General features: G+C 36.8%; 1 protein-coding gene and 1 long non-coding RNA gene across 6 annotated transcripts; one reads left to right on the plus strand and one right to left on the minus strand.

Moving 5' to 3' along the window:
* Positions 1 to 1,228: 1,228 nt before the first annotated feature.
* letm1 (leucine zipper-EF-hand containing transmembrane protein 1) lies at positions 1,229 to 24,451 on the minus strand. 5 transcript variants are annotated; one of them, XM_082153629.1, is made up of 15 exons: positions 24,177 to 24,451; positions 16,670 to 16,727; positions 15,761 to 16,238; positions 10,877 to 11,020; positions 10,604 to 10,741; positions 10,203 to 10,406; positions 9,100 to 9,219; positions 8,881 to 9,012; positions 8,571 to 8,741; positions 8,364 to 8,489; positions 5,846 to 5,980; positions 5,558 to 5,751; positions 5,301 to 5,333; positions 4,078 to 4,234; positions 1,229 to 3,968 (listed from the first exon to the last, which is right to left on the minus strand). In XM_082153629.1, the coding sequence occupies exons 1-15, from the start codon at positions 24,253 to 24,255 to the stop codon at positions 3,816 to 3,818; spliced, it is 2,322 nt and encodes a 773-aa protein (XP_082009755.1). In that variant the 5' UTR covers positions 24,256 to 24,451; the 3' UTR covers positions 1,229 to 3,815. The 5 variants fall into 5 exon arrangements, with proteins under 5 accessions (XP_082009755.1, XP_082009756.1, XP_082009754.1 ...); XM_082153630.1 differs by having other exon boundaries at positions 4,078 to 4,216; positions 15,761 to 16,241; XM_082153628.1 differs by having other exon boundaries at positions 15,761 to 16,241.
* Positions 16,736 to 22,183, plus strand: LOC309486387. Its single transcript, XR_014201501.1, has 2 exons — positions 16,736 to 21,705; positions 21,907 to 22,183. It is a non-coding gene; the product is annotated as an uncharacterized lncRNA (long non-coding RNA).
* Positions 24,452 to 24,665: the final 214 nt, after the last annotated feature.

Genomic DNA, 24,665 nt, shown 5'->3' on the forward strand with positions numbered 1-24,665 from the left:
TCTCTTGTCAGTTGTCCTATGATCTACTACTCATATGAATGCACATAATATTCTGAACTGGTGCAAGAACAAGTGTAACATCTGCATTAATTTGGGGTTGACTTTATAAATAATATTTCATACATTGCAAACAGGAACATGTTCACATGGCTGTGATTACCTTCATTGTCTAAGACTATAGCACCACCATGTGGTCTGGCAAATATTGCTATTCTTCAAAAATAAAATGAATATGAATGGAAAAGGTCTTAACATACTTTCATAACCTCAATACTTTATCATACCCCAGGATATGCATCTATAAATTTGGAATTAAAACCTTAGACCAGGTTCATCTTATAAATAAGAGTCCAGTTATGAAGTAAACTCAAAAGTACTGATGCATTATAAGAGAAGGTCAAGAGTGAGCATTTAAAAAAATAATTATAATCATAAAAAATCGTAATAATAATCATTTCTATTGTAGACCAAAATGACGCTTTGATTTCAAGGCTAAATAATTCAGGATAAAGTCATGCTTTAAATTGTAATCAGGATCTAATTAAAATTTGTAAAGTGCTCCAAATAATTTTTTGCAGCCTCAAATGGAAAAAGGCATCTCAATTTCTTTATCAGAAAGACAGGGAATGTGCAGAATTATTAGAATTCAATTCAATTCAATTCAATTTTAAATGTTATCTTTAAACATATCCTTTCTTATAAAAATATATCCTGGAAAATACCTGGACTTCTATGCCATTTCATCTCAGATATTATTCTAGCTCAATTTATGTGTGACTCTCCTACAGTCCTGTATCGTCTGATTTTCTCATACACATACATATATATATATATACACATAGTGATATATATATGAAGAGTTCAGATGCAAAAGCCTCTAAGTGCCATCAGAAATTTTCTTCTAGAATTATAATTTTTTATCAAGCTCATATATTTAAGTTAAATAATTTCACTTAAATGGCAATGCAAAATTTCAGATGGCACTTAGAGGCTTTTGCATCTGAACTCTTCATATATACACACACGTATACAAATACTTGAATTTACAAGTCAAATTAAATATTTTATTACTGCAGAGATGCTGCCAGTGATAACGGGTGAATAATGCAGCAGGGGAGTGAAAAGGCATCAGGCATCAAAGCATATCAAAGCAAAGCATTAAATAATAAAAAAAAAAAATATATGAAACATGAAATGTATGAGTCAAAAATAAAAGGGGAAAATAGCATTCAATTTAGAGATCAGTTTGATTTTATTTGACTTTCGAACCACTTGTATGTAAATAGTATATTTACACCGGCAGTATGAAGAATAAAATAAAAATGTCTTATTTTGCGTCATACTGATTTTCAAAAACCTTTTTGCACATATCACTCATTTCCACCCATTGTTCAGTCTACAAATTAACTAGCGTAACAGTATTTAGGTTTTGAACCTTCTAACAAATACAGAATAATCAAAAAAATGAAAATAAAAATACTAAAACACAAAGTACAGGCCTTATAAGGGGAAAATAAATAATATTTTCAATCCATTTAAATAAGCTTAAGCAGTAAATTAGTTTCCAGGGATAATTACATCATATCTTTAATTCATTCAGTCTGTGGTCACTTATGTGCACATGCACCATCTTTTATAAATTAATCTGATAACTTAAATTTAAAAATTGCAAAACAAAACACAATCTGTAAGGTATCTTTATACCTTTCTACAAAATTCATCATATATCTACCACTTAAAAAATTCAAGTGTGCAAGTTTCCCCAAAATATCTATCAATGTGCAAACAGACATTACATGCATCTTCCTGAGTCTAGATCGACACGCCAAATAGGAAAATTAAAGCTCTGAATATAGTGCAATTACACATTAGCATAAAATACTCGCTCAATAAAAACAAAAAACACTTTTTCTATCGTACGATATGATAATACTAATTCATGTATATAGTTAAAGGCCTAAATGCCGTTACTATAATTAAGGGTCCCCCAGGTAAGTTTCACCCAAAAATGAAAATTGTCATCATTTAGTCCCTCTCATGTTGTTTTCAACATTTATGAGTTTTTTTGTCTAATGGAAAAGAGCAGCGAGAATTTTTTTTTTTTAAATATCTCATGTGTTCTACAGAATAAAAAACTCATAAAGCTTAGGAACGACCACGTTTTCATTTCTGGGTGAACTATCCCTTTAAGGGACACAATGTGAAATAGGCACCTAGACACTCCGTCTGAGACACAGCACAGGAACTGTGCTTTGAGGTTAGACATGCTGGTCCATCGCCATGACATGTTTAGGGTTAAGATGATGTATTCCCGGCCTTATGTGCCCTGTGAAACTATGCTTCCAGAGTCACGCCACCAGTAAGCGTGCGAGACTCATGCTGATCGACACATTCCAGTTAGTGTAGGTGCTCTGCAATGAGAACATACTGCTGCCGCTCTCTCCATGTAAGGAATAAGCCATCATCCAGGTCACATACTGACTGGATGGCTGAGCTGTACCCTGATTCTGTCTGCACTGACCTCCATCTTTTGCCTCTCAGGTTCCAAGGTACTCTTTCACACATACAAACACTCTTCATCTATCATTAATCCAAGCCAGCTAACAGAGACGCCCAATGCACAGATATTAACTGTTAGCATACAATGCAAATACTTGCAATGTTGAACTGTTAAATGTTATTATAGCTATATTATATCTCAATTTATTCCCTTGATTTGATTTTGAGGGATTTTTTGAATGCTAAGGCCACAATGTAAATGTGATGCTGAAATCAACCCGAGATAAAAGCTGAATAAACAACGCACATCAAAAACTATGAATCTAACTCTGCTACCGTCTTCAAGTCAGTACAAAAACTTCTGCCCTGAATAAATCTCAAGTGCTGAAGATATACATCCCAATACTATTTCAGACCTTTGGTGTGTGACATAAAGCTGCAGTGCTTGGTGGCTTGAATGTGTATGTACAAGCGTTAAATGAAGCATAAAGTCTGCAACAAACCTTCTTTGGTTATTGAATAAACATAAGTGAGATATCAATGTCTTCTGAGCAACATTCAACAAGCTCATGAAAATAGATTGTGAACTGAAAAGAAATAAAAATGCAATTAAATCAAACTGAATGAGCAGTGGAATGATGGTGACAGGTGATGTAATGTGCAAAAGCGAGGAAATGACCTCAGATCTCAGGAAATGACATCACTGCCAGGGTGTAAATTTACAGTACTATTAAAGTACTTTTTTTTTTTTTTTCATCTTATAGCTGAAGTGTGCAATTTCTGGGCCACAAAAGTAATGACTGATAATTCCTCACCAAACTCACGCTATTGGTTGTGCTGATGGCATTATGTCCATCCCAACAAGTCCGCTCAAACAACGTTTTTTTTGTGCCAGTAGTGGAGCAGAAATGACTCACTCCACCTTTAAGAGGGGGCCTTTTCGAGACCAAATTAACAAACATTCTTTCCAAATTCATCTTTGAATTTACGGCGCACCGCACATGACATTTGAGGGAAAAGTACGATATCGTAGCCACCACCTATTAAATAGTTCCACTTTGTACTACTTTGTTGCCCCAATTTAACTAAACCAAGGGAACGAATCAATAAACCATGGGAACAAATTAGTACAACATGGAAATAATTTCCCCATAACAAGGGAAGAAGTGTTGGGAACTTTTTCTTAATTCATATATATATGAATACAGAGCGTAGGTCCGCACCGTTTTTAGCCTCACTCTGAATCTGAACATATTATTAGACCTGAAAAAGCTTCAATAGCTTCAGGATCTCTTCCATTCCCCTACACGGTAAGTCTAGTTTTGGAGTTTAGCTGCCTGCTCCTTCTCGACCTTCTCCTTGGCTTTCTCCTTCTCCACCAACTTCTCCTCCTTCTGCAGCATCACCATGATCTCTGCAACCTGGCTGGTGGAGATATCGATGTCCTCCTTATCGATCAGCTCTACCACCTAACATACACACACGCCAGATAAACGTCAGTCAAACTAAAATGCTGATTCAACCAAACAGGAGAAGAAGGAAAATCAATGAGTGACCAAAGAAGGCCCATCTTGTTACCTTGAGGACATCGTCAATGTCTATCTTGCCATCCTTGTTTTCGTCGAGTGCGTCTGCGATGCTGAGCAGCTTGTGTTCAGGAATACTCTGGATCTGCTTCATGACTGTAATTAGCTCGTTGATGCTTATTATATTCTCCCTGTAGGACAAGAACACACTGCATACAGGAAACGGTTGCTTGATAACACAGCGGGTAAGATGGTGGAGGATGAGTAAGTTCAATGATCAACCAATCGCATGCCAAGACAGCCGTGCAGGGTTCCCAGGAGAGACGATTGCGAGTGCCTTTGGAGTTAATACTAATCGTAATTAGAAATTGATTCTCGAATCTTTAAGAATTTTTCACTAAATCATTCAAGCCTTTTTTGTAGTTTCACAGAGGACTAAAATAAAGGCCTTAAAATAATTGATCCGTGTTTTACCTGCAGCACTGAGAACAATGAACAAGAGGATGATTTCAGAGAACAATCGTAATCTCACAGCTGATTAAATCCACAATAACCAATAATAAACAATAACGAAATAAACAGGACTAATAAAAGAAATAACAAGCAAACCGATGATGGATTAAAATACTCAATCAAATGAAATCACACTTTAGACCCCCTAAAATATTTAGTATTTGTGTTAAATAGGGATGCTCCGAAATTTCGGCTGCCGAAAATGATCGGCCGATAATGGTATTTTCGGTACTATGTAGTAGTAGTATACTTGTTTCTGTTTGGAATAGCCCTACTGTACTGTAACAGTGTAATATAGCTGTGCTGGGCAACCCTAGTAAAATGACGCTACCCTCTTGTTCACTGATGTGCTCCCTGCTACGCTTTGCTCACATGCTCTGATAATATATAATGGATAATATCATGGATAATTGGTCAAAAAATAAATCTGTTAAATCTGATTCTGTTGCATAGAACGGAATAAAGAGTAATATATTGATATTTATTATTAATATATTTTCTGTCAAATTTTTGTGTTACTTTAAAAAAAAGTGTGGATTTTATTTTATTGGCTTGTATCTATTGAAATTTCTTAAAAAGTCTACTATTAATGCAATTATATAAAAAAAAACGTTAAAATAATTTTCAGTTTCCGTCCAAGTGCAGAATTTTCGGGTTTGGACCAGAATGTTTATTTCGGTGCATCCCTAGTGTTACATTTTTTTAATTCATTCTTTTGATGTGGAAACGAAACAGAAGGCGAGAGGTCACTCCTGTCCTTACCTTGGCAAGTCACTATGTTTCTCAAAGAACAATCTAAAAAACAACAAAAAATGATTTTTATTTGGACTGGGAACCCTTTTTTTGGTTCGTGTTTACAACCTTTAAGGTCATTCTTCCACCACCATTTTACTGTGTTGATTACAACTTCTCATCATGCATTACTGATGATGTAACGTGGATACTCCCATACACTCAAACACAGAAACCAAAATCGCCATTAAAAAAATCCATTCGTTCAGCAAATCAAAGTCTCTTACCCAATTGGTGGTGTGGTGCTGCTGTCCATCTGTCCGTCTAACACCACCTTGTCCTTCTCCAGCTCAGTGATGATCTTATCCACTCTTCCAATCATTCGGTTGACTCGCTTTAACAGATGTTGACTTGCCTTAGACTCCTCCACCACTTTCTCCTGTCCCGTCTTGGATAGCTCTCGCTTTATCTCCTCCAGGTCCTGTAGAGAAACACAGTGGATTACACATTTAAATGTTTAGGACAGAAATGAAAATGAACCGTTTGTTAATGATTGTCTCTCTTAGAAGACACACCTCGCTGTACTCCAGCACATCATCTTTTAGTTCCTCCAGCTCCTCTTTCTCTTTGGTGAGGAGATTCTTCTGCTGCTTCAGTTTGGTGCAGGCGTCATTCAGCATGTCAATCTCTTCCTTAGTGATCTCCTCCCCCTGAAAAACGACACACGCAGTGTCCATCAACACTCACTCCTATGAACACACACATTTACATACATGCACAGCAGTGTTGGGGAATCAGTGATAGATTTTTGGTGCAAGTGAGAGTTAGGTGCAAATGCCAGAAATTGTATAAAGTATATAACAAATACTTTTAGGGATGAAATGTATATAAAAATGGATGGAAATTCTTTGTAACTTTTTTTATTTAATTAGCTAAAGCTATTTTTCCAAATAAAATAACTAAATAGTATCATTATCTATTCCAAAACCTTGCTTATATCACTGTGGGTTCGGCTCCCTATAGTCACCAATATTCAAGCTACACGGTAGTTTAACTACTAAAGCTACCCTTTAAAAAAAAATTTTTTTTATTAAATGATTATTTTATTAACTATTTGGCACTAAACCTATGAGGCATAGCACTAAATATAAAATTTATACACAATAATTAATCTAGATATATACAATGAACTGTATAAAAACGTTCTATATAACTGATTTGAATACATGATGATAAACAGCAGAATTTCATTTATGATATGAACTGTGCACAAACTGATGCATATCTAAATGATGAATACTCTCACTAGCGCATCTATTCTTGCTGGGAACATTTGATTATTGCCTCAGCTTGCTTTGTTGTAAGACAACACAATAACAAAATTGTCAATCTACACTGCTGCTTGATGGAATTTGGGGTTGGTAAGATTTTAAGTTTTTAAGTCTTTAAAACAGTTGTCTTACTGACCTTAGTTCTTACAGACCCCACACTTTTTAATGGTAGTGCAACTTGTTATTGGAAAAGCATCGCTGGTTTGAAACCATTTGAACTACAGGTCACACTTTTGAAAAGTGAAGTAAAGTTACTCCCCAACACTGATGTAGAGACAAAAGAGGATCAGTCAGAGGAAAGGAAGGTCTTCCATTCAGCAAAAGTGATTACAGAAAGGTCACTAAAACCAACTGAAACACATCGTAAGGCTTATGAAGTGGGCCTCTGAGCCACATAAGACAAACAACCATTAGGATTTACTGCATCTTACATATGCACTGTCCTACAGGCTCACACATACTCATAAAGGGACAGAGAATTGGAGTGAAGTGGAAAGGAGGACGCAGGCATAACCACACAAGACTTCTGCTCTTTCAAATCACTGTATTCACGCAACAGTATGTGCATTTGATTCAGTCATTTTTGAGCATGTTATGCTGTAAATAACAAGCGTTACAAGAGTCTAAGCCTAACCCTAAACCAAAAGTTCAGATTATGAAACTGTAAATGAGGGAAAAGCACACAGTAAAGTGACTAGGAGAGCAGAGCATCAGTGTGGTGGTCTCCAGATGGGGAGCAGTTCAGCATCTAACCTGAATGCGCAGATACCTCTGCCACTGCTCGAACTGGAGAAATAAACACGCAAAATAATACACAACACATAATAACAGAGAAAGAGCCATTCCTGTAACATGACAGCAAACAAACAACAAACACAGTCATAAGTAACACCAGAGAAGGTATGAAGGACGAATGCAGAGCTTAATATCACCGTCAGAATTATTGTCATGTAAACTGCAAAGAACTGCATTAAGTCCTGCCTTATCTTATTGCTCTGGAAAGTTGAAGTGCGTTAGCTGAAATCATTTAATATAAAAGACGTGGTTAGTCCTGCTAAACCATTTTTGGTATTGTAGTACAAAAAAGTATATCAGCAGTTTTGGATGCTTCTGTTTTTCCCCATTCAAGCAGAATGGGGCTTTATTTGGTATCTTGGTAATAAATAAGTTTATTTCCAAGATAGAAAATAGCTGACTGAAGGCATGGCCAAAAGGGCCATTGAGTGGACTGACTTGCATTAAAAGGGTTATAAAAACACTTTATAATAGCTTACATCACTCATATTGGCAAATATTATTTTATAATGGTTAACAGTGAATTAGTAAAGAACACTTCCCTTCAAATGTTTGGGGTCAGTAAGATTGTTTTAATGTTTTGGAAAGAAGTCAAATATTGATCAAAAATAAAAAAGTAATACTGTGAAATGTTCCAATTTAAAATAAATTTTTTAATATTTTTGTGGAAAATTTCTAAAAATTGAAAGTTCAAAAGAACAGCATTTGTAACATTTTAAATGACTTTACTGTCCCTTTTGAAAAATAAAATGCATCCTTGCTGAATTTGAATATTAATTTCTTTCTTTATATACTGACCGCCAAATTTTGAACAGTAGTGCACATTTACAAAGTTCATCATCACTGTGTTTTCATGTAAATATTTTGGGTTTTGTGTCTTAATAATGTTTCATAAAAGCTTTAACAACACATCTCCAAAGTTTAAGCAGATTTAAGAGAAGAAACTATCTTTGTGTCATTTTGTTACCTTAATACCCTCCAGCACTGGTGCAGTATCTCGTAGTGTTTCTGAATGGATGGCCACGTCTACGCTGGAAAGAGCATGTTCTGCATCCACCCGTCGTTTTGCTTCCAACTCCACCATCTCACCCTCCTGGAAACACATATGAACCTTTCATAAACATTTCAACTATACAACAGGTATCACTGCCAGACTGAAAGTAACTGTAATGACCTGTGCGGCCAGTTCCTTCACTTTCTCTGCAGCATCTGCCAGTCTCTCCAGCGCCCGCTCTCTGTTTTCCTCTCGGATGGCTGCCTCTTCCTGTAGCGTGGCCTCCAGCTTGGTCTTGTTATCCACTTTAGAGAAGTCCAGCTCTGCCACCTTCATCTGCGCTTCTTTAGCCTGTGAAAGCACACGTGACCAAACTCACTCATTTTACCAGAAAAATCTGTATGTATATGACTATATTTTTCATGAACCTAACCTATATTTAATGCAATTTTTGTATATACTGTATTTTCCAGCTGTACTGTGTGCATACCATAATCTCTGGCAGGTTCTGTAGTGTGGTTTTAAGTTGGTCTGCAGGGGACAGTGTGTCTGGCAGGAACATGGCTCGGGACAGCAGCAGCAGAGATGTGGGGATGTGTTGATTGAGATGAAGCTCCAACCACTGTCATGATCAGAAATGTGAAATACATGATGAGAAGACGTATTACAGGGGAGTAATAATAACAGAGGGATGTGGAGCATGTGTTACCTGTTTAAGCTGCTCTCGAAGTCTCTCCTCCGTCACACCCAGAGCTCTCATCCCTCTCACACGACATGCTGACTGCAGCTCGTTCACATTCAGACTGTCCACTCCCTCATCTGCTATCAGCTGTCAATCACACACATGTGCAAAGAAATCAGCTAGGAATAAACTGATATATAGACATTCTAGCCAATACGATTGCTGATAATTGGTTTAATTTGCTTTGAACTCTTATACACCAAATACATAATGACAATTCACAAATGTGGTCACTATGAGTAGTTGAAAAAAACTAATGTATACACACCACTGTTTGAATTTTTTTTAAAGAAATTAATACTTTTAAGCAGCAAGGATGCATTCAAATGATCAAAAGACACAGTAAAGACATTTATAATGTAACAAAAGATTTCTGTTTGAAAAAAATGCTTTACTTTTGAACTTTCTATTGATCTAACAATCATGAAAAATATTGTATCTCAGTTTCCACAAAAGCAGCACAACTGATTTCAATGTTTATAATAATAGCAAGTGTTTCTTGAGCACCAATTCAGCATATTAGAATGATTTCTGAAGGATCATGTGACTCTGAAGACTGGAGTAATAATGCTAAAAATTCAGCTTTGCATCACATAAAATAAATCACATTTTAAAATAATATTAAAATACAAAACAGTAATTTTAATTTGTAATCAAATAAATGCAGCCTTGCTGACATAGGAGACATCTTTTTTTTTAAAATTGGTAACACTTTAGTTTAGGGTGCAATTCTCACTATTAACTAGTTGCTTATTATCATGCATATTACTAGGATATTTGCTGTTTATTAATACTTATAAAGCTCATATTAATGCATTATTCTGCATGACCATATTCTACATCCACAATCCAACCCAATACCTAAACTTAACAACTACCTTACTAACAGTGATTAGGAGTTTATTGAGGCAAAAGTCATAGTTACTAGTTAGTTAATAGTGAGAATTGGACATTAAACTAAAGTGAGACCAAAACTGACATACTGTAACAGATATAAATCATGATCACAATGAAAAAGTATTTGATCCATCTTGACACACAACTTTGGCTGAGTCAGGACAGGTTCTAACCTTGTCGTCTGCGCGGATGGCTCTGAGTTTCATGATAAGCTGGAAGCGTAAGAAATTGTTGGTTCCAATGGACTGCAGCTCCAGCAGCTTGCACAAGGCCACCAGCTGCGGCCGTGTCAGATTATCTAAGGTCAGTTCATCCTCAAACAGCTTAGAGAAACGTATGATCTGCTCATTACTGGGTCTCTCTCCAGAGTCTCGTATCTGGGTGGGAATAGGAAGGGGAAGAGAGAGAGAGAGTTAGCAAAATAAGTTGTCATTCATAGCACTTATGTCTCATCTAAGAGCACTTTATGAGAATCACCACATGGTGGCAATACAGAGCTGAGTTTTGAATCACATGGAGAAGCAGCAGAGTTGTTTTTTAGGATGAGAGCTGAGCATGCGTGACCATCATCTACCTTCTGAAAGAAAGTGGAGAACTCCTCGGTTACATTGCCTTTAGCTGCTTTGTTTCTTAGTGCAATCTCCTCAATTGTATCCTGCAAGAACTTGGCCATCTCTAACTTCACTCTCAGCTCCTTTTTCAGTCTTTCCTCCTGCAAAACACACACACACACAGAGCATGAGAGCGAGATATTATATGATGTCACATAGGTTTGGCATAAGAGGCATGACTAAGACAGAAATGCAATTAAGGTTTTTATGGATTAAAACTCAAAAGGTCAGCATACCTTTATAGACTGTGTCTCAAAGGTGGAAGGCAACATGTTTGGGAAAAGCTTCACTGCAATAGGAAGCAGAAACTCCATAAACGGAACGATGATAAAGACCAAAAAGGGCACAAGCCGGAAGACATCTGCACACGTCCTCAGGAACTGCAATTAACATGAGACAGCAGTGATGTTAGCAAATGGCTGCTTAAGTGATGAAACGTAATTATTGATCAGAGATGGTATGCCTAACGTCTAGACCTAATAGTGAAGTAAAAACCCTAATGGTGCTTTTAAAAAATAATATAATATTATGTTAGAATACTTTGTAACATGAATGTAAAAAAAGTACATATATTTTATTGATGTTATTTAAAAAACAATTTTTTAACATGATCTGGACATGTTTAGGTATGATTCACTCCTCCTGCATTTCACAAAAAAGTAAAAAATTGACAGCTCTAAAACTCTAAAACAAAACAGCAACAAAAAAAAGAATAAAACAAAATAAAGAATCATGGACAGATCATGATGATACCACCAGACACCAACAAAAGTCAGGCCATCGGTGCATCCACTCCGTATGTCAAGAACTGACTTCCTGCATCAAGCCATATCTAATAGTTGATGAAACATGATGAATTTAGAAAATGAGAGGTTAGATAACAAAGGAGCTTCAGCTTTATAAGAGGGGTCCCTGCTCTACTTATTCCACCTGTGTGTCAGCGGCCCTATAGGAAAGAATTTAAACCAGGCAGGCCTGAAAAGAGCCTTTGTGTTTGGCCCATTGACATGTATATCACCACAGACAGAGACAGAGAGCATGTGAGGGGGAAGAGAAGAGGAAAACAGGGAGGCCTGGAGTGTGAAATATTCAGGGAAAGAGTGAGTGAGGATGGAGAAAGAGAGTGAGGGCATTCCAAAGGAAGAGGCAGGGAGAGAGCAGGACAGAGGGCTTGGGAAGGGGGTTGATGACTGACATCAAAAGCTAAAGGAACCCACGCTGTGCGAGGCCAGTTGTGAATAGGCAGGATTAAGGATGAAGCAGGTCAGAAGAATAGCAAGAGTGAGGTGAGACAGATGCTAGCTGAGGCGGAGGCATTAGTATACCTCACAATTCTAATGTTGACAGAGCTCAAAATATAAAGAAAACTTCAGTAAGCTCTTGATAACAACTAACCATGACTACCTAAACACGAGTATTACACTAGCTGTGGATGTTTTAAGATCAAATGCTGTGGGAAAACTATCTACAAATGCTTTAGGAATGAGATAATATGATTTTAGCTTGTTTTAAGTTTTTAAGATTTTTTGAAGAAAATGTGAAAGGTGCTTGCCCGTGCAAAAGCTTGATGGTTTAACATTTATAGCCATAAAGAATAGCATTTTAATTTTACATTTGTTCTGTAAAATAATAATAATAATAATAATGGTTTCATAAATAGGCCTACTCATTTTAAATTTGTATTACATTACATACTAAGTATAAAACAGTTTAACATTTTGATTAATAACTTAATTTAGTCGTATTAGCAATTGTACTAGTAGTAATAATAATACATTAATTTTACAGTGCAATTATTATTATTATAGCCCTACAAACAAGAACAGCAAATCTGGACTTTAAAAACAACAACAAAAACACTTAACTTATACGTTACAAAGTATAAGCAATAATAGTGATAATTTCGTTAAAATGGGCCCTTTAAAATTAGCTTGCAGCAAATGATTTCAAAATATTTTCCAGAACACTACATTTTTGTAAGTGGTATTTCTATCTCTGTAGCTTCATATAATCATCACCAGAGCGAAACCAAACATAACTCCTCAATAATATTGCCATGGCTATGGAAAAATGATAGGGGTAATGTAATGGATTAATAATGTTGGGCATTAATATCCTAGCAACCCAAAGATAGACCGTTTGTTCGGAGAGTGAGAGACATTTCCAGTACATAGTGACTTAGAATGCAATAAAGGCTTCATACAGTTATAGATAGTCACTAGAGTGTCAATTTACAGCAGGCCGAGTCATGAGACCGTCTGAGAATTTGAGGCTGGGAAGGTATTAGCACTGTGCTAACAGAGACGACGTGTAATAAAACATGTGATAGCTACAATCAGCTGTGTGCTTGAAAACTCAAATACAATACAGAAGAGCAGTAACATAGTCATTCAGAAATCATAATATACTGATTTAGTGCTCGAGAAACATTTCTTATTATTATCAATGTTGAAAACAGGTGTTAGGCTTAATATTTTTGTGGATACTGTGATAATTTTTGATGAATAGAAGTTTAAAATAACAGCATTTATTTGAAATAGTAATCTTTTGTAACATTATTAACGCCTTTAGGGTCCATTCTGAATAATTTAATCGGTCCTTGCTGAAATAAAATAAATAAATAAATGAAAATGGAACTGGCCCCAAACATTTGAATCGAATTGACCCAGCAGTATAGACTATGTTCATTTTTCTTAAAATGTGAGCTTCTCTGCTTGCCGTGTAAAAACATTATCCATGTTGCCATGACTAATAGGGTGATCTGAGTAGTTTCTCACTGGCCCAAGTCAAAGTCCTTAATAGGTTTTATTTTTTCACCTATTTTATTGTTCGCCAGGTTGAAATTTTAAGTTTGATAGCTCAATAAAGGTAATAGCACCTAATGAACATAAAACTAATGCACATGGGCCTCAAATAACCTCACTTTTACTTCTGTCCTAGGGACAACATATCTCCGGGGGGCATCGCTTTACTGGAGTCAGCCTGGGCTAGTGGCCAACTAGGTGCCAAAGTGAGCTGTATTGATCTATCAATCATTAAACTACTCAGAAAGGGAGAGATGAAAAACCACACCTATCTTATGTAACTATGTAAGTTAAAATAACAAAAGTAGAGCTCTTCTAAATCGGCACCTTACAAGTAACAACTAGAGGGACCGGGACGTATGCAGGGTTATAAAATGCTGGTTGAATTTTTTGAATGGATGGATGGTTGAAATTTTGGAAGGATGGATAAAATAATTTTTTGGATGGATGAATGGTTGAATTTTCTGGATAGATGGATGGTAAACGTTTTTGGATGGATGGTTGAATTCTTTGGATGAATGGTTGCATTTTTTTAATGAATGGATAGGATTAGATATATCTATAACTAAATCTAAATGTTATTTAATTTGTTCAAAAGTGATGTTAAATTGGACCCAAAAGGATCATCTTAAAGGGATAGTTCACCCAAAAAAAAAAAAATTCTGTCATCATTTACTCACCCATATGTCGTTCCAAAACCATAAGACTTTCATTCATCTTCGGAACACAAATTAAGGTATTTGTGATCAAATTTGCTCAAAATAAATAAATAATTCTGTCCCTCCATTGACAGCTACGCAACTACCACTTTGCCGCATCAAAAAATTCATAAAGAGATAGTTAAACTTATCCATATGAACTGAGCGGATTAGTCCAAATTGTCTGAAGAGACTCAATCGCTTTATATGATGAACAGATTGAAATTAGGTTTTTATTCACATTCAAACATTGATCACTGAACATAAACAGAAGCTCAACCAAACTTGCTGAAGCTCAAACGTGCTGCGTAACATGAGAATGAACCTCAAAGGTTCTTGCACGTCAAGTGAACATGCTTGAGCTTCCGTTTACCACAACTGATGTGTGTGTTGATGTTTATATGTGAATAAAAGCCTAAATTAAATCCATTCAGAGTATTAAGCGATAATGTCTCTTCAGAAAATTTGGGCAAAACCACTCAAATCATATAAATTACAGGTTTGGAAAGACATGAGGGTGAGTAAATGATGACAGAATATTTTTATTTTTGGGTGAACTAACCCTTTAAAGGGTTCAGGAATCCCAGAAGTCATGTGAGCTGGTTAGAATGTATTCAGTTTCCACTTGCCTTCTGACTTACAGAGTAATCTCTAATGACTTTTCCCTGAAGACTCAGCAGGGCACTAATTTAAACCATTCAGCTATAGAAGAGATCCAGGCAGGCTTTATAGGACTGGGATTAAACTACGGAACAATTCTAATCTTCAACTCCAAATCCTACTACATACGACTTAATTACATTACACTGGGTTAAAACCACAGGGCAATGACAGACAAACAAACCATTTAAATTACACCATGAAAAACTACATAAGCACTGACAGGTCAAAGACAGTTATGCGTACAAGCGTTACTCAAGCCCAGGGTGGTACAATTTGAGTTTCCTTGTATTTTCTATAAAAAAAAATTATAGACCCAAATTTGAACCCATTCATATGTGTGGAGGGAGTTTCATCGTACATACTAGCATTTCGTAAATCAGTACTGCAGTTAAGGACAAAAGTGTCTGATGTCTACTTTATAATTACCAAATCTCAAGCACTTGAACACAATCATGCTGGCATGAACTCTCTCTTAAAGATATTTAAGCAGAGTTCAACTTTGTCTAATGTTCCAATCTGATTGGCTAGCTGCTCTGCAACTTCCAGGAGTCAGGGTACAGTTATTATCTAATACGTACTGGCACGGAGGGAGACTGATTGGGAAGGTGCAATCCTATCAACTCAGTCATCCAATGGCTATCTTTCAGACACTCTAGGACAAGGTTTTTCCACACTTTTTGAGGCCAAGGACACCCAAATATAAGGATTCCTTTGTGAAAGACCCCACTCCTAAAATATCAAATGTAACTAAATACCAGAAATAGCAGATAGAAAAATAGTTTACGTGATATAAATACCAAATAAATGTTAAAAAAAAATTCTCTTTGTTTATTCTGAAATCTTTTTTAACTTTTTTTTTTTAATTGAAATTTTATTTCTGTGAATTGATGCAACTAAATTACACACTAGAATCAGTGCCAACCCCTTAAAAAGCCTTATTTAATTTTGTATATACCTGTCTCCTCTCTCGGCGTGACAGAATGTGTCCGTTCAGCACCCTCCAGAGCATCCGCACAGAGATGGTCGTGTCTATCCACAACAAGCGGAACCCGTGATAATAGTGCTTCACTTCGTCAATCACGCGTTGACGTATTGTCCGTCGCACAGGTTCTGCATCCACTGTCGGACTGTACACCGGTCCTCCCTCTTCAAGCTTTTTATTGCGATCTTTCAGTGTACGCAAAGAACGCTCTACCTTTGAATCATCATGGAGACGGCCTGTAGTATGTACCCACCGGACTGGGGTATTCTGTGGCCAGGCTAGCGTCCTGGGATATGTGGAGTGGGTGTGCACAGGCAGGGCAGGGTCAGGTACGAAGATGGCGCAGTAAAGGCGAGGTGACCTGGACAAGCGCTGCTGAAGTGCTGATGAATTGTCAAGGAACAGGACAGATGAGGCATGAGGCCACATGCTGCCTCCAAGAACACCATGACTGCTGAAAACAGACATCATTCATCAGTCTGTACAAACTTTCAATAAAGACCCAACACAGTACAATTAATATTTATATTTATCAATATATAAAAGAGTTCAATAAACAATGAGTTAACAATTTAAAGTTACATTTTAGACACAACATTTTCTGTTTTTTTTATTGAGTGATTCAATGACTGAATGAATCAGCCATTTGAACGAATCGTTTGAATGAATGACTCAATTACTTGACTTGCCGCCACCTCCAAGCGGATTTAGTTTCTTATTTAAAGTAGGCTATCGTTTCTTTCTTTTTTTTAATCATTACATAATTACTTTTTTTTTTTATTACATGTATATTTTAAATATTTCATTTTTTAAATCTTTTTTCTTCATTATGACATTATAACTTCATATGATGTTATTGACCCAATGTTCAGTTCCATTTACCTGTTTGTGGCTAACCGCAGTGCAGTGCAGTTAAAGCATATGCCTTCTGACAACTTTCCTGAAAGAGAGTAAGAGACAAGAAAAAACATCAGATATCATAAATATATCACACAGTACACATATGAGACTACTATAAATAAGGATGGACCCACAAAGTAATGTTACATAGCTCCAAGAACATCATGCCCAAACATCTAAAGGTACACACCAGTGTCCTAAGCTTGCTCTTGTAATGTATTTGTGTGTTTATACATGGTAAGATGATATGATAACATAAGAGGGTCATAAAGAGTGCTAGAGGCTACATGCCAGCACTGGATCATGGAAAAGGACAGAGTAAATACTTGGTCTCATGCCACTTCTGCAAGCAGAGCCAGGGGAAAAAAATGCACCTCTGCCAATCAAAAGGACACACAAAAGAAGGTGTGTAAGGTCCCAGGTCTGATTGTATCAGAAAAAGAGCAATGGAGACACTTATGCAAAATACTTTACATCAACAAACCTTAGTTTTCAAACTTTTTAATTCCAGGGACCAATAAACTTGAGATTTCAATATATTTTCTTAACATTTAAGAACATTTTATAAAAACAACAAAATTGCATTTAGGCCTAGCCTAGGTGTTTCCGAAATGTAATAACTGGCATTGTACTAAAGCAAATTATCGTTGGAAAACATGAACTTTTTTATAAAGTTAAGAGTGTAGCCTATCTGTAGCCTAGCCTATCAGCCTATCTATGAACACATTTTTTGTTTACAAAACTATATGCATATTTGTTGTTTACCCTCACTGTTAAAAACTACATCTTTAGACAGATTAAAAAAACCCGCAATGATCAATTAATCAGTTTTTTTTAAGCAGAATTAAATTTATTTTAAAATATCTAATGGATCTTAAATCTAATCTTAACACACATTAACTATGACGGCCCTGAAATACATTTTGTAAAAATAAAAAATAAACTTTAACATTTTTGCCGACCCCCTGAAACCCCCTTGTTTTGAATGAAAACACCATCTCAATACAGGTTACATCAGGATACAGACCTCACACAAAAACACTGCATTCACTACAGTGAAGAGTTTACATAGCTCACATTTTTTCCCTTTGGATGGATGCTTATGTTATACTACAGTACAGATAAATAAGACCACACAATCAGCTGTTCAAGAGTAGCATTTCATAGGTTATGACCTTCACAAGCACGCTCGACATCTGTGACAAACTAGGATACCCGAGGATGACCGAGCAGATTTAAGTCTGTCTAACTCAAGATAAAGTTAGTAACAGCTCTTCAGCAGGAGAAAAGAGGGTGAAGTCTGAACATCCAATAGGAGGAAACCACCGAACTTGAAGTGAAGGGAATTGCATTGTGGAAATGGATTGCTAGAAACTAGTACCAAATCCATATGCAAAAGTGCTATATTTTTGTTTATAGTTAAATCTATAATAATCAAATATCTCATTATTTAACCCACTGTTCCTTTTTAACAAACCCATTTTCTGTTGAAAGCATGTGTTCACCTGAGAAACAAAGTAGAATATGACTCTCCTGTATCAAAACGTGGATGTGCCAAGATGAGCCATCAGATCAAGATCACATTTCAACCTAATCAACTTTTACTATACCAAGAAATCAGAATTAAATATGTCTATTCAAAGACCTAAACCAGATAAACCTCCTGCTTATTGTGCCATTATCATAAAACAATTTATCCTATCCCAGTTTTAAAAGCAGAGATATTGGGTTGAGTTTTTCGAACAGTTTCAGCCAGGTGTGTTGCGCTAGGTTTGATGTGAGTGATGCAAAACGGCATTAGTTCTTACATGTCTCCAAGAGTCATGTGTAAAGTTCCAATATGTGGAAGTTCAAATGATATTTGATAGATTTAACATTCTTGGATGAACCTCTTTAAAAAGGGAAAAAGTGAAGGAGTGGACTATAACTGCAGGATGTCCTTCTACTTACAGTAAATATAGCTTCAGGAAACTCCCTTATCTGGAGTAAGCCAGTAAAGCTATTCTCACCCATTCTGTCTGTATCCCACACATGCACATAAGCATACTGTTTCCCTTTCCCTGAAATACAGCAATTTATCAAATCTGACTTCCTCCTGAACCATTTCCCTCATGCAATCTCTGCTACATATACTTAACAGTCTCATGATTCTCTGACTTATCCAATCAGAGACAAAGGAGGAGGCCAGACTCCATAATTAATCCGTTCTCATCCCATTTACCTTTAGTACTATGGCATAGGACCTTTGTTCCAATGGCCCGGTGAAGCCTAATCTCTGTCTTGCTTGCCATAATGTTTGTTGCACATGTAAGACCCTTGGCCAAGTTCCCCCTGTGCAACCTAATCCTATTGAAGCCAGGATGTTCACATTGAAGAATAAATGCTTTCGGTCTACTTTCTCTCTCTATATTTAGCTCTATAAGATTTCTGGCCTCACATCTCAAGGTCAGACAACTTCTGACTGAAGGCCTGAGATCTCTATCCGCTTGTTAGTCTTCTTGTATTTGCATGTAGACAACTAAGTTCTCCGAATAGTATGCTCTTAAAGATGAAGGTTTCAAAACAGAGATTTCACAGTGAGGCCATAAAAGAACAGTTCTTAAAATATATTATTTTCTTAAAGTGAAGAACATTTTAATAATCTAAAGAACACTTTTTCCACTATAAAGAACCTTTATTTATAAGAGTGCAGAATAGAATAAAGTCAAAGAATCAAGGGACTGTAAATTTAAAATCAAACACGGCCTGCATATAATGATGACGTTGAAGGAACCTGAACTTGGAGAGCTGTAAAGGATCATGGGTGTTGACTGAGTTCCTTTAAGGGTGGAGAAAGAAAAAAAAAACGAACAACTTCGTGGTCACAAATCTTCCTTTCTGTTATAGGTATTAGAAACTACACAAGCTCAACAGATCCAGGGTGTGTCTAGGATTGAGTTGAAGAAAGAGTCGTCATATAAATGATTAAATTCTGAATACTGCTTCAAATATTCAGATATGCCTTTTAAGTAACAGATTGGCTGATCTTATGGATAGGACGTAGTTGGTTTAAATGTACAACAGGGTGTAGTTTTTTTAATGTCAAAATGCTTTCCACTATCCTAGCTTAATGTGTAAAGTCAGCTACAATAAGCAATTCATATAGACTGACTTTCCTAAAGAATGTAAACAATGTTCAAGCAATCCAACCAAGGTGTTCCATAATGCTATCCGTTAACATTCCCATTCATTTCAACAGCAGAAAACACATCCTGCATGCTGACATCTTGGCACATGGGCAATTAATTCTGGGCACAACATCTGAGCTGTCACTCTGAAGCCACAGAAAAATGACATCTTCACATACTAAGAACACGCTACATCGCTAAACCCTTTACTAGTGGTGCCAAAAGGCAACCGCCAGGGAAAAATATATGAACATTAATATAATGAAATACTTCTTTTTGCAGGGCTCAGGGGGCTGTCTATCCCATATGAAATCATCTCACTGATAAAGTCTGACTCCACCAGAATTTAGGGCTGTTGTTTTGTGAGAAAGTCTTATCAGAAGCAGCAGTCCCTTTGAGAGTGTGATAAAACAGCTAGAGTGGAGGGTACCATGTCCTACAGATATACTTCATTTATGTCTGGAAACAAGTGCATAATCATAATCTCTATGCAAATGAATAAACTTACAGTGATGGTTATTTCAGTCCATTGATTCCCTGAACCTATATGTAATAGGAGAGTCAACTCATTCAACAGAAGCGCACAAACTCTGCAGACTGCTGTTCGCATCAGGTGTCCTTCTCACTCGTGTTTATTGTGTGTGACAAGTCACAGTCTGTGCTGGTACATTTAACCAGCTTGGTAGAAGCCTGTGGATTGAGCTAGTGTCCTGATAAGAAAACCCCATCTCTGGCAAGAGACAATGTAGGTTAAGACTTCATTGCAAATGTATCTCTGAGTTAACTCTTCTTTGACTGTTAACATTGATGCAAGTTGCAACAAAATATTCAAACTTTTCTGCCAATTTTAATATTTTTTTATTTTGTTCCTAAACAGTGTTGTCATGCTTATTGGCAGGTTGAGGTTTTTTTTTCAAACCAAAGGCTCAATGTTATGAAAGTTATTCAGCATTCGTTTACCTAACAATGCACATCCAGATCAGACCTCTGCTTTATAGGCTGTCATGCAAAGCTGTAGTTAATCATTTGTCAGACCACACTACTGCAGGCTAGCTAATACAAAAAGTCCACACATGGGAGTTACTGAGGTTTCTCAGGAAGCACTTCAAGTATATTTCGAAATCAATTACAGATTGTGGCAGCAACGCTGTGGTTGGGAAAATAAGCAAAAGAGAATTGGCTTTATTTCATTTAGACAAGGTATAACGCTGAAGCCACTTGCTTCCGCTGCAAGGTTTAGAGATTTGTGGTTTTATTGCCATTTAATTGTACTGTATAATTTCCATCATTTATTTAAAGAAAACTGTGAACAGTATGACTGAATTTTTTATTTAAATCTAAATTAGATGCATTCATTTATCAAGGTTTTATTAAAAAAAAAATTTATATGCTTTGATTTGTCATTTTTAATGATTAAAAGTATTATTATTGGTTATATCGAGACAAATGTCTAATCAGGGAAATTACAAATGAAGGATTATGAAACCTGAAGTGTTACTAAACAAGTTTTGCAATTTGGTTCAACCACATAAAAAAACAGATTGTATTCTTCCGATTCACTATTAGAGTGTTTAGGAAAGAAAAACAGCATTATTTCCCTGAAACTAGTGATGGTTTCTTTGTTGTGTGTGTGTGTGTGTGTGTGTGTGTGTGTGTGTGTGTGTGTGTGTGTGTGTGTGTGTGTGTGTGTGTGTGTGTGTGTGTGTGTGTGTGTGTGTGTGTGTGTGTCTGTTTTTAACCAAATTGTTACCATTTATTTCTTATGGACTGACTTATATTCTTCGTTCACTGACACCTCTCCATTTCGAAGAGTGTCTCCCCAAAAAGGGAGAAGAACTCTAAAAAGTGGTGGTGGCGCAATGGATAAGACACATGCCTTTGGTGTGAGAGACCCGGGTTCGAATCCACTGTGAGACACCAATGTGTCCCTGAGCAAGACACTTAACCCCTAGTTGCTCCAGAGGCGTGCAACCTCTGACATATATAGCAACTGTAAGTCGCTTTGGATAAAAGCGTCAGCTAAATGAATAAATGTAAATGTAAAAAGTGCAGAGGAACTACAAAAGGAGATGGGACAGTAAATAATAGGGGTAGGGCAACACAATCTAATGGCAGTTCATATTTATTTTACGTTTTACCAAATTGGTGGTGAATTTGCACGATCTCATTTGTATGCTTTCATATGATCTGCTAACGCCCCACTGACGGCTAGGTTTAGGAGTGGACCTTTTTTTTCTAAACATTTTTAGTTTTAATTCTCAAATTAAAACTTGAGTTTCCGATTGAAAAGTTTTCATTCGAAATCACATCGTACAAATGCTTATATATATTTTTTTTTTATTTTTTTTTACCAGGTTGGGTAGGGTGACTCTATAGCCCCTTTCACACATACAGTCTTTACTGCTACATTACTAGTAAATTATAATTTAGAAATCGTGAGTGAACAGGACCTTTTAAAAAATGCAGGTAAACCTGTCCTGGCCATTTTCCTGAACGAAAGAGAAGTTGTAACATTACCAGTTAATTACCCGTGTAATGCTGTGTGTGAACAAAGAATAGAATCACAGGTATGAGCATGTACGAGGTCAGAATGCGCTAACATAAGAAGTTTGCTTTGGGCCAATCATAAAGCTCTGTCTGAGCTGTTTACAGTAAGCTTCACTGCTATTAATTGTTTACTTTGTCTTGCATCCGAGAGCCTGCCTTCTTTCCAATTCATCAGCACAGTTCTGCAGTTACTATTGCGTACTACAGTAACTGCAGTACTATAACTACTATGTGTCTCGTGTGTTACGAGAAAAACACATTCTGTATGATCATCCTCTTCCGCCTGTCACTAAAAAATAAAAAAACAATGTTGTCAAATTGAACAAATAAATGAAACCAAAGCACTTCTCATCCAAGCGGATGAAGAAAACAACACAGCATTTAATGGTAATTTCAAAGATTTGACATCTAAGAGTCTACCGGTATTTTGGATCCATTTAGAATGGTATCTCACCTGTATAGATGTTGCTTGTGAACAGCACATTTGTGTATTTGTTGGTAAAAGTCACGGTAATTTACCATGTTTAATGTGTGAATGGGGCTTATGATAATATGATATTATCACATTGTTATGCCTGGTCCACTGAATGAATCTTTCATGTGAACAGAATGAATTCAAAAGATTGAATCAAAATATTCCCACCAATTTTAGTAACCAGTGCAATCAATGTATAGGCCAAAGACAGTATTGTCAAGCTAACGGACAGATGTCATTATATGAAAGATGCTTTACTATGACAGGTCTATAATAAGGAAGCAGTCATTGCAGTCTGCGCCAAACGGAAAAGCAGTCTGTCCTCAAGTAACCTCTCCAGGAGCACACAAGGCTACAAGCTCCTGTTCTCCAGTAACCTGAGCAAAATATATGGCTCTAAAATGATATACAGCCGCATTATACACATGACGACGATATAAGACACGTTTATGAGCATTAAATTATATTTCTTCTTTCTGTTGATCGCACTGACGTTCGCGCCCGACTGGCTACACCTGCAAACAACATACCGATGTTCATAACTATAATTCAGTGTCTGACGCTCCATAATAAAACCAAACTCAAACGTTTCTTCAAAAGTGTGGAAACGACTCGCGTGTAGACCATAACAATGAGCAGACAAACCAACCACCGGTCAACAACGGTTGCAGCACTGTTATTTTCCAGAAATGACTTACAGTAACAGACCATGAACACACAAAGCGCCAGCACGTGTGACACCGACACATACGCACTAGGTTACAGTGAGCCTCCATTATCTGTGCCTGTACAACCGGTGTACTGGACGCATCCCATGAAAACGTTTAAGTTGGAGGGTTCTCGGTGATTATGACTGCCTCAATCTGTGAGGCTAGTTTAGCTGGTTAGCTAATCACTTAAGCCTCTCACTTCACCAGTCGTTCAATAATCGTATGTGCCAGGTTTGAAAGCTAAGTGGCTAGGTCATGAACTTTCTGACTTCAGTGTTAGGATGGAAATCTTTTCATACATGATATTTGCAGTGTACATGAAATGGCTGGAAATATACGGAATGAATAACAGTAAATAAATCAGGAGAATGTAGTCACGAGGCCTATATAAATAAAACAAAATCGGTTATTGTCTGTACGCCTGTAAGTTATCAGTTCTGCGTGACGCACATTTGACAGTTCATAAGGCTCACTGCGTTTTGCTCAATATAAAGGCAAATAGAATTACAATTATCCATTCAAATCGTGTTCAAAACAATACAATTAACCACATACTGATCGCTCTCCTGTATTAAAAAAAACTGTATTACCTTTTCTGAATTCGTTCTTTAATGACCTAGATGTTTTCATCAACGGAGTCCGAGACCTGGTGAGCAAAATCGATGCCATTCTGTTCCCGTCTGTATGGATGAAAAGGCGCTGAGTGGACGAGCAGAGATAATACGATGACGGTTTATGAACTATCCACAGAAGTCATAGTCCCAAGCTCTTGGCTCATGTCCTTGTGCCCTCCTCGGTGATTCAAGCGATGAGTTTGCAAGCGTTCGGCATTTGCTTCCGTGTTCCTGTGGCTCGAGCTCGGCCAGCAGGGGGCGCGGTGCAGTTGCTGTCTATGAAGGTGAGGTGACAGGACTGACCGAGAAGAAACGATGAAGCGAGCGGGGACATCACGGCAAATCATACGCCTGGAAGAAACAGACTCATAAAACTCTAAATGAAATGACCAACAATGCACGTTGTTTAGAGTTCAGATATATGTAAAAAGCTACGTTTGGGAAAATTATGTAGCTTTATATTAA

The sequence above is a fragment of the Leuciscus leuciscus genome (assembly GCF_965113295.1).
Source record: "Leuciscus leuciscus genome assembly, chromosome: 22".
NCBI lineage: Eukaryota > Metazoa > Chordata > Actinopteri > Cypriniformes > Leuciscidae > Leuciscus > Leuciscus leuciscus.